The sequence below is a fragment of the Pipistrellus kuhlii genome, unplaced genomic scaffold (genome assembly GCF_014108245.1).
Source record: "Pipistrellus kuhlii isolate mPipKuh1 unplaced genomic scaffold, mPipKuh1.p scaffold_m20_p_18, whole genome shotgun sequence".
NCBI lineage: Eukaryota > Metazoa > Chordata > Mammalia > Chiroptera > Vespertilionidae > Pipistrellus > Pipistrellus kuhlii.
In genome coordinates, this window is record NW_023425493.1 from 25,955,090 (window position 1) to 25,972,056 (window position 16,967).

Genomic DNA, 16,967 nt, shown 5'->3' on the forward strand with positions numbered 1-16,967 from the left:
GGCCACGGGGGGCTGGGACGCGGCGGTGCGGGGGCGGGAGGGCGAGAAGAGTGCGGGGGCCGGGGAGGAGGCGGGAATTCCCGCCCGGAGGCCGGAACCCCGGGCTGCCATGGAGTGAGCCCCTCGCGCGGTGAGTGCGGGGTTCCTGGGAGTGGGATTCCGGCCGGGCGCCCCGGCCTCCCCGGGGCCTGGCAGCTCACATTCTTTTTTCCGCTTCCCGGAACGCTGGCGGCCTCGGACCCCGCCTCCCTGAGCCTGGACTCCAGACGCCGCCCTCAGTGGTGGTGTCAGCCCGTCCCGGGACCCCAGACCCCGAAGGCCTGTGATTGGAAGCGGCCTTTCTCCGTATCCGGGGTGGGGATGGCGCTGGGGGAGCGGGAGAGCGATCGAGCACCCCCCCCCCCCCGGACTCTCCCTGTTTAGGGGGTCCACGGAGCTCCATCTCTGCACAGCCCCGAACCCCGCTTCGCCTGCCTCCCCCACTCTTTTCACGGAGGGGCCTGGCCTCCACCTTCCTTCCCGGACCGCAGCTCCCCAAGTCCCTGGGAGCTCCGGGTGGAAGCGCAGTGAGCTGGCTGCACGGTCCGCATGCCTCTGTTTCCCCCTCGCTGGACCCCGTGTCAGTCGCTTGGAAGGGACCGAGGCCGGGGGGGAAGGAGGACTGTCTCCAGGGCCGGAGCGGATGAGTCACGCTGGGAAGGTCAGAGAGCGGCCGGCGCGGGGGACTGCCCTCCGCCGCCCGTCCCTCCTCACAGGACCATTCCCCCCGCGCTCTTCCCAGGCCTGAGAGTCCCCGGAGCAGCCGCGGCCGCCATGGGGCCCTGGGGAGAACCGGAGCTCCTGGTGTGGCGCCCAGAGGCGGTCGCCTCGGACCCCCCGCTGCCCGTGGGGCTGGAGGTGAAGCTGGGGGCCCTGGTGCTCCTGCTGGTGCTCACGCTCGTCTGCAGTCTGGTGCCCATCTGTGTGCTGCGCCGGCCCGGAGCGAGCCCCGAAGCCTCGGGTAAGGCGCTCCTTTCCTGGCTGCCAGGGATGCTTGGGGTAGGGAAGGCTCTGGGGCTGAGGAAGGGGGGCTTAAGGAAGAGAAGGCGAGAGTGACCGCGTTGCTTGGGTTGGGCTTGGAGGGGGCTTCCCTTGGTCATTCCCCTCTGCCTTCGCTCCTGCCCAGCCTTCCGCCAGAAAGCCCTGAGCCTGGTGAGCTGCTTTGCCGGGGGTGTGTTTCTGGCCACCTGTCTTCTGGATCTGCTGCCTGATTACCTGTCTGCCATAGACGAGGCCCTGGCAGCCCTGCACGTGACGGTGAGCACCAGCGGGCTGCGTGTGATGCCGTGTGATGCCGTGTGTGTGTGTGTGTGTGTGTGTGTGTGTGTGTGTGAGTTGCACACCCCCCGGAGAGGTGGTTTGTGTGGATCTGTTCCTATGTTACGCTCTGACTGCGTGGAAGACTCTTGGATGTGAACCTGTGAATTGTGGTTTTTAGTTACAAGGGCCTATCTTATTTTGGGGTCCCCCTCCTCCCCCCAGGCCCTGTGTGACCCTTTGAAGCAGTGTGTGAGGAACCTTATTACCAGGTACATGACCTACTCTGTGGGTTTCTCAGTTCAGCCTCTGGGAAGTTAGCAGCGTTCCAAGAACCATCTTCCCGCCCTCACCACTTTCCTGAGGGGTTGGAGAGAGAGGTCTGTGCGGGCTCTGGAGGCAATCCCAGGGGCTTGGTGCTGCTTACCAAAAAGGCCCAAAGAAGTAGGTTATGGGGAAGATCAATTCCAAAGCATAGGGAAGTCTCCTGGGAAAAACTGAGACATTTCGGGGGTTGGGGAGAGTGTGAGGACGGCACCCTGGGGCTCTTCCTCTATTTCCCTAAGACAGAGGAAGTAACACCGGATAGAATCTGTGTCTGACTGAGTGACCTGTTTCTCCCTGCGACTTAAGTCTGAATGTTCTGCAACCGTGTGTGGCTCTGTGTGAGCATTTGGCAAGGTGGGAGAATGTGTGACTGTTTGTTTGCTTACATTCGACTTTTTTTTTTAAATTGATTTTTTACAAAGAGGAAGGGAGAGGGATAGAGAGTTAGAAACATCCATGAGAGAGAAACATCCATCAGCCGCCTCCTGCACACCCCTACTGGGGATGTGCCCACAACCAAGGTACATGCCCTTGACTGGAATCGAACCCAGGACCCTTCAGTCCACAGGCTGATGCTCTATCCACTGAGCCAAACCGGGCTTGACACTTTGTGTACATCTACATCAGTGATTCCGAATTGGGAGTATTTTGCCCTTCCCCCAAAAAAACATTTGATAATGTGGAGACGCTTTTGGTTGTCCCAGCTTACGGAGGGAGGACGTTGTGCTGCTGCTGACATCTAATGGTTCGAGACTAGGGGGCCTGTCCACAGAACAGCTCTCCACAACAAAGATTTATCTAGTCCCAGATGTTAATAGTGCCAGAGTTGGGAAATCTTAGTTTCCATGTACCACTGTGACACCAGGATCTGTGTGATTGTGTGTGTGTCATTCTGTGTCTGTGTGACCAACAGTGGCCCATGTGTCTGTGTGGGACCCCATGTCTGTGTACCTGGGACTTCACTGGACTCTGCTCCTGACTTGTGTTCCCCATACTTGGTCTGTCTCTTGCACTCCCACAGCTTCAGTTTCCCCTACAAGAGTTTATCCTGGCCATGGGCTTCTTCCTGGTCCTGGTGATGGAGCAGATCACGCTGGCGTACAGGGAGCAGTCGGTGCCACCGCCTCGAGAGGAGACGAGGGCGCTGCTGGGAACAATGAATGGGGGGCCGCAGCACTGGCACGACGGGCAAGGCCTCCCACAGGCGAGCGGAGCTCTCGCAGCTCCCTCAGCCCTGCGTGCCTGTGTGCTGGTCTTCTCCCTGGCTCTGCACTCGGTGTTCGAGGGGCTGGCGGTGGGACTGCAGCGAGACCGGGCTCGGGCCATGGAGCTGTGCCTGGCTCTGCTGCTCCACAAGGGTATTCTGGCCGTCAGCTTGTCCCTGAGACTGCTGCAGAGCCACCTGCGAGCAAAGGTGGTGGCTGGCTGTGGCATTCTCTTCTCATGCATGACACCTCTGGGCATCGGGCTGGGTGCGGCTCTGGCAGAGTCAGCTGGCCCACTGCACCAGCTGGCCCAGTCTGTGCTGGAGGGCATGGCAGCTGGCACCTTTCTCTATATCACTTTCTTGGAAATCCTGCCCCAGGAGCTGGCCACTTCCGACCAGAGGATCCTCAAGGTCATTCTGCTCCTATCAGGCTTTGCCCTACTGACTGGCCTACTCTTCATCCAAGTCTAGGAGGCTCTCAGAGGGGCAGGGGGAGATTGGGAACCAGGTGCCCTTGAACCCACTTTCCCTCTTCAGGAATGGGGAAGGGATGTATTGAGGCCCAAAGAGTTCTGAGAGGTGAGGATGGAGCTTTTGGGACAATCTGACCAATGGGAAAGAAGTGAGTAGACAAAAGTCTGATCCCCAGGCTCAAGGGACAAGGCATGATCAAGTCACTAGAGACATGATCAAGACACATTAGTATTAGGGAAGACACTGAGCACTAGGATTGAGCAGACACTACACAGAGACAGCTGACACTGGGGAGGCTTTGGGATGGAAGTAGAGAGGACGCAGACCCAGCACACAGTTCTCTTGTTTCTAGCCCATTTCAGCCCTCTGTCATGTGGAGTGGATCCCTCCTAATTTTCTCAGTCCTACTCTCACATCTTTCTCCTTTCCTTCACCCAAGACACTAGTGCCAAGTGGCCTCTTTCTGCCAGTATTGGTACCTTCTTTGGCTTCTCCAGTTCTGCTCACTCTATTTTTAAAGTGCCAAATAAAATGCCCTCCCTCTTTCTCAAAGCACAGTGATGCACTGAGCCCTTGCTCAGCACCTCAGTGAAGGGGTCCTTTTGCTCCTTATTTTACTCCCAGATTCTGGGGTGGGGCAGGAATGTTTGTTGAGTTGGAGTGGAGGGAAGGGTTGGCAGATCCAAGAGCCCTACCATTGCTGCACTCTAGGAATACTGAACATGGATATATGGTGCCCCATATGCCACAGGTGATAAACATTGAGCTGCCAAAACTTTTTATATCATAGAAGCCCAAGGGGGGATGGGGAATGTTCACCCCCAGGGTTAGTGGGGATGGGGGTGGGGGACTGGGCACAGGGCCATATTCTCTAGAATCTATTTTACTTACTGATCTGTTTTGGTATATGTTCCCCAAATAAAAGATGTTTCTCTACATCTGTATGGAATCTGATTCTTTTGTATTGGGAAGAAGTGGTGGGCATGTGGCTAGCCTGAGGGCCGGAGTCCCAGATGATTACAGTTGTTTTATTGTAGTAGTCTCCTCCCTGGTCTCACCGTTTTCATTCAGGCCCTCTTACCCTTCCCTGAAGATGGCAATTTCCCTCTTGTCCCTTCCTTCTTCCCTCCCTGTCTCCATCCCTTCCTTCCCTTTCCTCTCCTTTTCCTTTCTTCTCTCCTTACTCCCTCTCCCCTTCGCTTTCCTAGGCTCCGGACTAATGTAAAACTACTCTTCCCAGCTTGCTCCGCGCAGGGAGGAGCCGAGTGGGAGGAGCAAAGCCCTCAGTATTCCGAGTCAACGGGGCTGCTGGGAGTTGGTGTCCATTTCCTTTCCGCGCTGCGTGGTCGGGGCTACGAGGGGGTCACGTAAACAAACTACAATTCCCGGAAGGCCTCGCGCGCCACAGGTCAGGGCTAGGCTGGGGCCGGGTTCGCGGTGCTAGCTGAGACGGCGGCTGCGGCGGCGGCGGCGGCGGCTACTGGTGGAAGACCCGATCGGGAGCCCGCGGCGGAGGCCGGGGCCGGTGCTGGGAGGGTGGCGGGGAGGGTCGGAGGGGGAAGATGGCGACGTCGGGGGCGAACGGGCCCGGCTCGGCCACGGCCTCGGCTTCCAATCCACGCAAGTTCAGTGAGAAGATCGCGCTGCAGAAGCAGCGTCAGGCCGAAGAGACGGCGGCCTTCGAGGAGGTGATGATGGACATCGGCTCCACCCGGGTGAGGGGCCGCGCCGGGGAGCCGAGCGGAGCACTTACGGAGCGGGAGCCGAGAGGCGGGGCGGGGGCGGGAGCCGCTGCCAAAGAGGCGGAACGGGGCTGCCGCCGACGCCGCCGTCTGGGATGCGCGGGTGGCGGGCCGGGGGGCAGGAAGAAGACGGATTTTGCGGGGGGTGGGGAGGCCGAAACACCAGTGAGGTCGGAAGTTTGGGACGGACTGGGAGGCTCAGTGAGTAAGGAGAGCGAGGAGGGAGGAGACCGTTCGCTGGAACCCGGCGGAGGTGGGTGCTCATTGTGCATCTCTGATTGAGTCCTCCCCGGGATTCCTTCCACTGAAGCATCCCCGGGGTCGGGCTGTGGGTTGGGAGGATGGTCTGCTTGCCTTTCTGTGTCTTCTCTGTGGGTAATCTCCAATCTGGTCCTTCTGCCCTCTTGGCCGCTCGGCACTCCAGTTCCTCTGGGAAAGGGCCCCCTGAGTGGTTCGAGCAGCAGCGCTGGGTAGAGTGGAGCAGGAAGTCCCCTCCTGCGTCCCGTCCCTCTGCTTCCTTTTTCAAATACTTCTTGTGGTTTCCTGACGTGAATGAAGGTGAGGTCCATTGCTCACAGACTGGTGCTGGGTGTTCTGCCCCGGTGGCCGCCTTGGAGGAGAGACCGGGCTTGGAATCCTGAAACCGGGAGCCAGGGGCTATAGGTTGTGTGGCATCGGATGGTCCGCTGGGCTTTCTGGGGCCATGGCTGTTCTGCGGGCCAGTTATGGGTTGGCTTGGAGGGTCCTCTATGTGTAGGGAATATTAATTCCTACGAAGATCCAGGAAGAAAAAAAAAAAAAAGGAAAAAAAAAAAGGCATCCTGGCAGAAGTTGCCTCTGGAACCTTTTCTTTGGCCTTGATGTCTTGCTACCAGCACTGGATGTGTGAGGGAGTGCGGGGTGGGAGTTTGCCCAGCTGGTATGCAGTCCTAATTTAGGGAGGCATTGTTCTCAGAACAGCAGGCTGGGAGAATATTGTACGATCCCTCATGGTGGGGAGCTAGGAGGAATATAAGGGGAGATGGTGGAACATAAAGACCACATTTCAAAGCTCTTCCTCCTGATCTGACTGATTGCATCTGTTTGTGACTGGCTCCGGTTTTATTTGTGTGTGTCTCTCCCTTGACTCTCTTAGTCTTTTTCATGTTTGTTTCCCCTCTGAGTCTCTAGAGACCATGTGCCCTAGTTTGTGGGAGACAGAACAGAGAGCGTTAGGTGGGGAAGCAAGTCTGGGGTGTGTGTGTGTGTGCACACGCGCCTAACCTCTTGCTAACTGCCATGAGGATCCTGATCTAACTGTTGACTGCTCCCCTTTAGTAGCTTCTGGTCATGGTGGGGCAGAGGTAAGAAGGTGGGCGAGAGGCTGATCTCTAGCTGGCAGCTTGAGGCCCAGCCTTCTGGACTGTGACTCCAGCAGAGCATGGTAGGATCTTAGGGCTTGTAGGTGCAAACAAAGAAAGGCTGTGAGAAACTCAAAGCCGGGCCAGCTATCTTTAAAGTATCTTGGTCTGTCATAAGGCCCCTCCTCTAACCACCTTGCCGCTGCGGAGTCACTTCTCTGCTGCACATAAGATTCCAGTGGACGTACTTGGCCAGAGCCTGGGAACCCAGGAGCTTAAGCCTGTTATTTGGTTAGCTGGGAGGGCTTGTCTGAGCCAGATATGGCCATGAGGCCTATACTGCTTGGAGGCTGGGGCTGTCATATATATATATGTATATATGTTTATAGGCAGGCCTGAAGTGGTCCAAAGTTCAGCATAGTGCCCACTAAACTCACCGGGCTGACCTCCTGGGACAGAAAGTTCTGAGGTTAGCTTGTGCACAACAGTATGTCCCAGAAGCTCTTAGAATTTGCCCCTCGTCAGCTGCCCTGTTTATTTATTTGGCTGTTGACAGTGGTTGAGTCTCAGAAATAGGTGCTCACCTCTCACAGAGGGACACGAGATCTGTAGCCAGACTAAAACCATGCTAGGCCGAGGGATGTGCCGTCTTGCTCCAGTGCCAGACTTACCTCCCCAAAGTGGGGGTGCGCCTAGGGAGGTGGCTCTGGCCCAGACTGGAGTGGACTACTGTTCCCTCTCCGTTCCCTCTCTGCAGGCTCTCCTGCCCATCCATGCCTTACCACTAAGTAGAAGGGTTTTGGCCTTGTATTGACAGCTATGCAGGCCATTATTCCTTAGATGTTCTAGTTCAGGAGGCGCAGGCTCTGTGTGGCCTTCTTGAGGCTGGGCAAATGGCAGAGCCCAGAAGTCACAGGAAGAGGCTGGTCTCTGTGGCATCCACCTGTGGCCTCTCCAATCATGCTGGGACACATCTGGAAGGGAAAGCAAAAGTGCCTAATAGGCACCTCTTCCCATGTGACCAGCTGGGGGCTCCTGGCAACCCCTCAGGGACGCTGTTTAGACTGACGACAATTGAGCAGTGTCAGGCTCCGTGCTTGGCTGGCAGGGTGTTTGATGCCAGGCATCAGTGCTGTCATTGATGGGGGTAGCCTGTGGAGAGCTGGGCAGCTTGTTTATATTGGTCTCAGTGGAGCTTTTCCCCAGCACTGTTTTCTTCTTTGTCTTCGTCGTCGTCTTCCCCTCCTCCTCCTCCTTTTCCTCCTCCTCCTCCTCCTCCTCCTCCCAAATCTCTTAAAAGCAGCACTGATAGTAGCCTACCCTGAAGACAGGGATGGCAAGGGTGGCCAAAGAGCAGGGACAGTACTCAGCCCCTCCCTGACGTTCCCATCTGCCTTTCCTGTTTCAGTTACAGGCCCAAAAGCTGCGGCTGGCATACACCCGGAACTCCCATTACGGAGGTTCTCTGCCAAACGTGAACCAGATCGGCTGCGGCTTGGCCGAGTTCCAGGTGAGTGGACACCAGCCCCCGGCGAGTGCAGGCCCCTCGGCAGCTCCCCCATGGACTCACCTCTGTGTTTTGGCAGAGCCCCCTCCACTCACCTTTGGATTCATCCCGGAACACTCGGCACCATGGGCTGGTGGAGCGGGTGCAGCGAGATCCCCGAAGGATGGTGTCCCCACTCCGCCGCTACCCGCGCCATATATCCTTCACCGAGGGCTCGGGGGTGGGAGGGGGGTGGGAGGGGTCCCTTAGGAACTGGTGGGAAGGGACTTGAGGTGTTGTCTCCTATTTTCTCCAGGAGCTCTCCTTTCCCCAGCCTCCCAGAAAAGTGGCCATTTGGCCCACATGAGAGCGCTGGCTCCTGTGCAAAGAATGGCCGCTCAGAGGTTGTGCCTCCATCTCTGCTGGCTCTGACTGCCTTTATCAGCTAGCTCTTTGCTCAATCCTGCGAAAGGCAGTTTGGTTTACCCGGTCAGTGTGGCTCCCTGGTTGAGTGTTGACCTATGAACCAGGAGGTCATGGTTGGATGGATTCCTGGTCAGGGCACATGCCTAGGTTTCAATCCCCAGTAGGGGGCATGCAGGAGGCAGCCGATGGATGATTCTCATCATTGATGTCTCTCTCTCCTCCCCCCTTCCTTTCTTCCTCTCTTTCTCTCTCTGAAATCAACAAAAACATATTTTAAAAAAATTAATAAAGGGACTTTGGTTCTCACCGCACATTTCTGTCCGTAGCTTTCAGTCTCAGAGATCTGTCTCCCCAAACCCTCCCTAGATATTCTCCTATATTTTCCCAACTCTGCTGGGCTTCACCCTCTTCTCTCCCATTCTCTGACCTGATTGTTGCCCCTTATTGAGAAGGAGAAAGGTGTTTGTTTCTTGAAACTCACATCTCCTGTGCCCATTCTTCCCTCTTCTGGTGTCTAGCCCCCTCAGCCTCTCCTCACTTTTTACCTTAACTGGTGCTGTTCACATTGACAGCTCCCCCTACAGTCCTGCCTACTTGTCTCCTCCCCCGGAGTCCAGCTGGCGGAGGTCAGTGTCCAGGGCAGGCGGATCTCCTGCCCGCGCTCTGACATGTCTCTGGAGGGAGCTTGTGTTGGGGTTGGGCTTGCCGGGCCCGGCTTTCCACAGCACCTCCTCTCCGAAGGGCAGGGCCGGGAGGGGTGGGGGCAGGTGGAGTAGGTGGGTCAGAGTCCAGCCTTGGCCGTATTGACACGGGTGGCCAAGCCTCCCAGTCCAAGCAGGGCAGGACCAATGGTAACGGGCTCGCTGGGGTGTGTAGGTAAGGGGGAAGGGAGAACGGCTGCCTCTTGTCAAAAGTGGGTGCCAGGTGTAGTGTCCTGGCACTCAGATGCGTGAACCCTACCCCTGTCCATCTCGTCGCTCATACTTGTACCTAGAAGAGTTGCTGGCTCCAGATCAGCTTGTCCTGGCAGTAGAAGTTGAGATTTCCCAGATCTCCTACACCAGTGATGTTCAGCTTTTTTCATTTTCTGTCACACACAAAATAATTACTAAAATTCTGTGGCACACCAAAAAAATGCATTAATGTTTTGCTACTCTGACACAAAAAAAAATTGGTATAATTTTGATTAGTTTTTAAAAATAGTAATTTTTTTACCTACCCTTTCTGCTCCTAAATGACTTTTTAATAAATCAGGTGTTGCCCAGGCCAGGTAGCTCAGATGGTTAGAGCGCTGTCCTGATACGCCAAGGTTGCAGGTTCAATCCTGGGTTGGGACACACGCAGGAGTCAGCCAGTGAATGCATAAATAAATGGAACAACAAACTGATCTCTCTTTCCCTCTCCCCCACTTCCTCTCACTCTAAAAATCAACCAATACGGTAAATAAAAAAGAAAAGAAATTTAAAAATCAGGTGCCTGTACTCATATATAAGGATTTTTGATACCAAGAATTAACCAATCAGATGCAACCTTTTTATGAGATGTGACCAATAAGATGCATCTCTTTTATATGAACTATATACTTGTGGTTCCCGACAGGGTATTCACATGGTACAGCTATTGTCTTTTTTTAAATTTGACAATCTGAGTGGGGGAAAGGGCCAGTGTCCCTGACTAAATAGCCAGGTGTTGGATGTTCTTAAAATTCTTATGGCACAACTGTGTGCCATGGCACACCGGTTGAAAAGTGCTGTTCTAGATCGCCTGGGGAGAGGGCTCCTGGGTCACAGATACCAGAAGAACCAGCAGGAAGAGAGGCACAGTCCTGGTGCCTAGCCCTCTGTACTTCCATCTCTGCTGCCCCGCCTTTCCCAGCCCCACGGCCTCGTCCACTACTGACCTTCCGCCTGACTTTGTCTTTCGTCCCAGGACAATGCCCTGGGGTAATTTCCCTGCAGAGAAGGGGCAGTTGTATCGACTACCATCTGCACTTAACAGGTGATGGTCCTTGCCTTCTTTGGTCCACATCTCCTCTTACCTATAGAGTCTGGGCCGTACCCTGTCCAGCCCAGCTAGTGTTTTTCCTGGCTGAGGAGGGCATGGGGGCCAGGAAGACTGTCACTGGTGCCAGCTGATCTATGTTTGCCCCGCAGGACAAGCTCCGACTCTGCCCTTCACACGAGCGTAATGAACCCCAACCCTCAGGACACGTATCCAGGCCCCGTACCTCCCAGTGTCCTGCCCAGTCGCCGTGGAGGTAGGTGGCATGTCCCTGGGTTAGGGAGTAGGCCTGGTGCTTTGGTTTGAAGCGGGCCCTGCAGCCAATCCCATGCATCCTTTGTAGGTTACCTGGATGGCGAAATGGACTCCAAAGGTACGTTTTCTCACCACTGTGGGTACCGAATGCCCAGGAGTTTCTGAGCTGGTGCTGGGGCTCCCTCCCGCCTGCCCGTGCTCCTATCCTCCCCATGGACTCCTTCTGTGCCCTCTCCTCACCAACCTTTCTCTTTAAGTCCCTGCCATTGAGGAGAACTTGCTGGACGACAGGCACTTGCTGAAGCCCTGGGATGCTAAGAAGGTGGGTGGCCTGTGATCCCTCTTCCGTGGCAGGTCTTTCATGGCCTCCACGGAGCACTGTCGTCACCTGTCACCTTCTTCCTTCTCCTCTCAGCTGTCCTCCTCCTCCTCCCGACCTCGGTCCTGTGAAGTCCCTGGAATTAAGTAAGTGTCTCTGTGATGCTCGCTGAGAGGATGGGGAAGGGAAGTAAAGGGGAATGTGGGAGGCTGATCTCTGCTCTTCCCTTTCCACCGCCCCCCACAATTATGTCTTTTTTTCCTCTCCTTCTCCAGCATCGTTCCATCTCCTGACCAGCCTGCCAATGTGCCTGTCCTCCCACCTGCCATGAACACGGGAGGCTCCCTACCTGACCTCACCAACCTGCACTTTCCCCCACCGCTGCCCACCCCCCTGGACCCCGAGGAGACATCCTACTCGAGCCTGAGTGGGGGCAACAGTACCTCCAATCTGACCCACACCATGACCCACCTGGGCATCAGTGGGGGCCTGGGCCTAGGCCCAGGCTATGATACGCCAGGTGAGTGGCTGTCCTGCGTCCACGGGGCGCTGCCTGGCTGGAGGGGCTAAGGGATGGGAAGCTTGAGCACCAGTGACTGCCCGCATCAACCCACCACCTGTCCAGCCCGGTTTTCCTCACTGTACTTTTTTGCCAGGGAGAACTGGTAGGTGTGGCTTTTCTTCGAAAGAAGATGGAGAGCAACCCCCCGGTGGGCAGGGACACTGCCAGGGACAGCGTAGAGAGGACATTGTGTTGCCACTTCCATAGTCTGATCACTGCTACCCGTTCTGGGCAGAAAGGGGCCCAGTTCCCATCAGTAATGTTGGCATCTCTGGTTTTTTGTCTGTGCCTGCAGGACTTCATTCACCTCTCAACCATCCATCCTTGCAGTCTTCCCTAAGCAATCCCAACCTCCAGGCTTCCCTGAGCAGCCCTCAGCCCCAGCTCCAGGGCTCCCACAGTCACCCCTCACTGCCTGCCTCCTCCTTGGCCCGCCATGCACTGCCCACCACCTCCCTGGGTCACCCCTCACTCAGTGCCCCAGCCCTCTCCTCCTCCTGTTCCTCCTCCTCTGCTTCATCTCCTTTGCTGGGTGCCCCCCCTTACCCAGCTTCTACCCCTGGGGCCTCCCCCCGCCACCGCCGTGTACCCCTCAGCCCCCTGAGTTTGCCCGCGGGCCCAGCCGACGCCAGAAGGTCCCAACAGCAGATGCCCAAACAGTTTTCGCCAACAATGTCACCCACCTTGTCTTCCATCACTCAGGTATGCGTGGCTGCCTTTCCTACATGTCTGTCTCCCTTCCTTGTTTTTTCCTGCTAAGTTCTTTCCCTCGCACCCGCCTTTCCTGAAAAACCTCTTCTTACTTCCCATCCTCTTCAATTCCTCTATTCTCTATCTGCCCCATCTTTAAAAAAAAAAAAATATTTTTTTTTATTGATTTCAGGGAAGAAGGGAGAGGGAGAGAGAGAGAAACATCAATGATGAGAGAGCATCATTGATCAGCTGTCTCCTTCTCCCCCCATCCTCCACTGGGTACTGAGCCTGCAACCTGTGCATGTGCCCCTACCAGGAATTGAACCTCGACCTCCTGGTTCACCACTGAGCCATGCTGGCTGGGCTACTGCCCCATCTTTTATCTGTCTTGTCTCCTCTTGGCTAAAGAGTGGAAACCTTGGGGTTAAGCTTTCTGATTCAAATCCTACTCTAACGTAGTCTCCTTGGACAGTTGTTTAATTTCTACAAGTGTCAACATTCTCATCTATAGGACAGGATGAGATTGTAAGAGTCAAAGGAAATCATGTATGTGGAGTGCTCAGCACCATGCCAAACCCAGCTGCAGGCTTGACAGATGAGCCTTTCTCCCTTTTCTGTTCCTGTCCTTCTTTTCGTGTCTGTTGTTTTTTTCTCTCTCTCATGCCTCCATCCTGTTTCATCCCTTCTCCCATCTCCCTTCTTTTCTAGATCCCATAAACAAAGATGCTCAGACCATGGAGCCTAATCCTTTCATTATATAGCTGTGGAGATTGGGGCCAGAGGGAAAATGACTTTCCCAAATTTACACAGCACGTTAGGAAGAGTTGGGACTAGAACTAAAAACCCTTAGTTCAAGCCAAAACCAGTTTGGCTCAGTGGATAGAGGGTCATCCTGCAGACTGAAAGGTCCCAGGTTCCATTCTGGTCAAGGGCATGTGCCTTGGTTGCGGGTACATCCCCAGTAGGGGGTGTGCAGGAGGCAGCTGACCGATGTTTCTCTCTCATTGATGTTTCTAGCTCTCTATCCCTCTTCCTTTCTCTCTGTAAAAAAAAAAATAAATAAAAATAGATTAAATATATTTAAAAAATAAATAAATAAAAACCCTTAGTTCAGGGCTTTCCTCAGTGCTAAGATTCTCAGCCCTCCCTCCTCCTTTTTTTTTTTTTTTTAACTTTCTCTGTACCCCTTCTCCTTCTACCCCAATGCTCTTCTTTCCCTTGCCTCTGCTCTACTTTCTCCTCCTCCTGCATTCCCCTTCCCTGGAATGTGTGTGCTGTGTTCCATCTGCTGTAGTCCCCTTTCTGTAGGAAAGCCTGAGATCCGGGCCAGCCAGGGCTGTGTTTTCTTAAACCCTGGAGCGAACCTGCCTTCTTCCTCCCTTCCGTCCTTCCTCTCATTCCCTCTGGCCTTGCCGAGACTTTAGAATGGCAGTTCTCAAGTTTCCTGTTGTGCTGTCAAGCAACTTGTTAGGACTGTCACAAGTGTTTGATTACTAATAATCATTAAAGCACCAAGGTTTAATAGTTTACTTCTGGACTGGTTTTAAAATTATTCTTATATTAGCCTCACTCCATTGCTTTATTCTGATAAGCAGTTTTGTGTAATTGCACCTAATCCCGGGGATCTCCATGGGAACGTTGTCAGGTTTGTGTTGAGGATGGTTGCAGTTTCTAAGGGTGGGAAGCCCTAAGAGTTCCTCCTGGGGACACACTGAAAGGTACGCCTCCCCCTTTTTCCTCGCTTCTCTTTAGGGCGTCCCCCTGGATACCAGTAAACTGCCCACTGACCAGCGGCTGCCTTCATACCCATACAGCCACTCAAATCTGGTTCTGCCCGCCAAGCCATCCACCCCAAAGCCTCTACAGCAGCCAGGGCTGCCCTCTCAGGCCTGCTCAGTGCAGCCCTCAGGTGGGCAGCCCCCAGGCAGGCAGCTACACTATGGGACACTGTACCCTCCCGGCTCCAGTGGGCATGGGCAGCAGTCTTACCACCGGCCAGGGAGTGACTTCAGCCTGGGGAATGTGAGTACCCAAGTTCTCGGCTCCGAAGCAGGGGAGGGAGTGGGCGTGGGCCAGAGGGGCCTGGGTGGTGTCATTGGTGCTGTGTGAGTTGGGAGATCTTCCTCCAGGGAGTGTGGCACTGCCAACTTGGGGCTCCTCTCCTACAGCTGACCCTTTCCTGTCCCTCCCCCCTAGCTATCTCTGCACAGCTTGCTCTTTGATGACTACTGCTTTGACCCCTTCTCTTCCTGGCACGCGCAGGCTCTGTCCCAGCAGGTACGGTGCCCACAGCTCCTTGGGGCCCGTGCTCGCCTCTGTCGCTCTGCTTGCTGCCATCTCCTGTCTCTGCTTTTGTTCGGGGTGGGGGTGGGGGGCTGGTGGGGAAAGGGGATGCATCAGCAGGGCTAAGCGGTGGCAGGCAGGTACCCCTGTCCTGAGATCCACTTCCTCAAGGTTTCTCTCTATGTCCATAGCTGGAGCAGTTCAGCATGGGGAGTTCATCATCCAGCCTGGCGCTGGATCCCACCGGCTTTTCTGAGGGGTCTGGATTTTTAGGGGGTGAGGGATCAGTGAGTGGCTTCCAGGACCCCCATGCCCTCAACCACCAGAACTTGACCCATTGTTCCCGTCATGGCTCAGGGCCTAACATCATCCTCACAGGTGAGCAGTGTGGGTGGCCATGGGGGATGGCCCAGCAGGAGATTAGGGGATCCTCACCCATTTCTTCTGCCCACACAGGAGACTCCTCCCCAGGCTTCTCTAAGGAGATCGCAGCGGCCCTCTCCGGGGTGCCTGGCTTCGAGGTGTCCGCCGCTGGGTTGGAGTTGGGGCTGGGGCTAGAGGAGGAGCTGCGCATGGAGCCACTGGGCCTGGAAGGGCTCAACATGCTGAGCGACCCCTGTGCCCTGCTGCCTGATCCTGCTGTGGAGGATTCATTCCGCAGTGACAGGCTACAGTGAGGGGACGCGTTACCATCCCTCTGACTGGCCTGTTCCCATCACTGTCCCTGTCCTCCCTCCCCCCTGGCCAGTAGAGACTCAGCTCTCTGCCCCCAGATCCTCTTTCTAACATGAATGAGGGATCCCACGAATGAGGAAAAGCAAGGGGTTTATCCAGGTGGCCCCTGAATTCTGCACAGGGGTAGGCCTGGGGGAGCTCAAGGGAGGGTCTAAAGCACTTGTAACTTTGAACCGTCTGTCTGGAGGTCAGAGCCTGTTGGAAAGCAGGGGGTAGAAGGAGCCCCAGAGGCAAGGCTAGTTCTGGATGCCCAGGGGTGGGCAGTGCCAGCCCCTCCTCACCACTCTTCCCCTTGCATTGGAGGAGAGAGCCAGAGTGGATATTATTTTTTATTAAATATATTATATGTTAATAAAAAAACCATATCAAACCCTTGGTGTGTTTGTCTACTGTTTGGGATGTGGGTGGGAAACTAGGGAATCCCTGGGGCACCGACCTTTTCTTTTCTTTTTTTAATATATTTATTGATACAGAGAGGAAGGGAGAGAGATAGAGAGTTAGAAACATCGATGAGAGAGTCATCGATCAGCTGCCTCTTGCACACCCCCTACTGGGGATATGCCTGCAACCAAGGTACATGCCCTTGACCGGAATCGAACCCGGGACCTTTCAGTCCCCAAGCCAACGCTCTATCCACTGAGCCAGTGTTTTTCAACCTTTTTTGGGCAAAGGCACACTTGTTTCATGAAAAAAATCACGAGGCACACCACCATTAGAAAATGTTAAAAAATTTAACTCTGTGCCTATATTGACTATATATAAAGTAATTCTCTTGAATAGGAATCAAACACAAAGAAAGTATTTTATAATTACTTTATTATGAAATATTAAGTAAACAAAATAGTGAAAAATTATAAAATTCTTGTCTGCACCTACGGCACACCAGGCAACATCTCAGTGTGCCGCGGAACAGCGGTTGAAAAACGCTGCACTGAGCCAAACCGGTTTCGGCGGCACCGACCTTTTCATCTATCGTGCTTTTTTGTTGTTAATCCTCACCCGAGAATATTTTTCCCATTGGTTTTTCGAGTAGAAGGGAGGGAAGGAAGAGAAAGAGAGAAACATGGATACAAGAGCAATACATTGATTGGTTGCCTCTTGTATACGCCTTGACTGGGGCCGGGGATTGAACCGGTAACTATGTGCCCTTAACCAGAAATTGAATCCAAGACCTTCTAACCACTACTTACCAGCCAGGGCTGGGCCATCTGTTATGCTTTTTACATCTGAGCAGCATTGTGGTTTGTGGGAGGCCTCCGCCCTTGAGACCCACCTCCAGTGTCAGAATTTTTTAAAAATATTTTTTAATTGATTTCAGAGAGGAAGGGAGAGAGAGAAACATGAATGATGAGAGAATCATTGATTGGCTGCCTTCTGCACACCCCCTATTGGGGTTCGAGCCTGCAACCAGGACATGTACTCTGGGAATTTACCGTTTCCCCGAAAATAAGACAGTGTCTTATATTAATTTTTTCTCCCAGTTGCGCTAGGTCTTATTTTCGGGGAAACACGGTAGGACCATGACCTTCTAGTTCATAGGTCAGTGCTCAACCACTGAGCCACACCAGCTGGGCCAGCGTCAGGATTTGAACCCTGCATTGGACATGGGAGTCCAGGCTGGATTTCGGTTTCCATGGCAGCACAGGTGCCTCCCCTCTGTCCGGGGCCCTGCTGCAGCTTCAGGAGACGAGTTCTGACTCTTCCTCAACCCTGTGGCCTGGCAGTAGAAGTGAGGAGGCAACTGCAGGCTGAACCCGGAGGTCTGATGTTTCTGATCGAAGGACCCCAGCTTCAGGAGTAGCTGGCCTCAGTGCTAAGGCT

The 16,967-nt window shown here is 54.5% G+C and overlaps 2 protein-coding genes and 1 long non-coding RNA gene across 13 annotated transcripts in view; 2 read left to right on the forward strand and 1 right to left on the reverse strand.

The window, feature by feature from the left end:
* Positions 1–4,240, forward strand: SLC39A1 (solute carrier family 39 member 1). Its single transcript, XM_036441772.2, has 4 exons — positions 1–130; positions 782–1,000; positions 1,166–1,296; positions 2,645–4,240. Exons 2-4 carry the CDS (start codon positions 814–816, stop codon positions 3,299–3,301), a joined length of 975 nt encoding a protein of 324 aa, XP_036297665.1. The 5' UTR covers positions 1–130; positions 782–813; the 3' UTR covers positions 3,302–4,240.
* Positions 1,993–16,967, reverse strand: part of LOC123652564 — a 17,518-nt gene continuing 2,543 nt past the window's right edge. The window contains exons 2-3 of the long non-coding RNA XR_006741988.1: positions 13,659–13,660; positions 1,993–2,004 (exon numbers count right to left, since the gene is read on the reverse strand). This is a non-coding gene — a long non-coding RNA (uncharacterized LOC123652564). The remainder of the gene's footprint in view (positions 2,005–13,658; positions 13,661–16,967) is intronic.
* On the forward strand, positions 4,715–15,516 carry CRTC2 (CREB regulated transcription coactivator 2). 11 transcript variants are annotated; one of them, XM_036441716.2, is made up of 15 exons: positions 4,715–4,992; positions 7,795–7,896; positions 7,973–8,086; positions 8,860–8,924; positions 10,228–10,296; positions 10,452–10,555; positions 10,643–10,672; positions 10,812–10,876; positions 10,970–11,019; positions 11,149–11,393; positions 11,731–12,137; positions 13,881–14,150; positions 14,325–14,405; positions 14,603–14,789; positions 14,868–15,516. In XM_036441716.2, the coding sequence occupies exons 1-15, from the start codon at positions 4,867–4,869 to the stop codon at positions 15,086–15,088; spliced, it is 2,136 nt and encodes a 711-aa protein (XP_036297609.1). In that variant the 5' UTR covers positions 4,715–4,866; the 3' UTR covers positions 15,089–15,516. The 11 variants fall into 11 exon arrangements, with proteins under 11 accessions (XP_036297609.1, XP_045439331.1, XP_036297610.1 ...); XM_045583374.1 differs by having other exon boundaries at positions 4,716–5,019; positions 7,973–8,089; positions 8,863–8,924; XM_036441715.2 differs by having other exon boundaries at positions 4,716–5,019.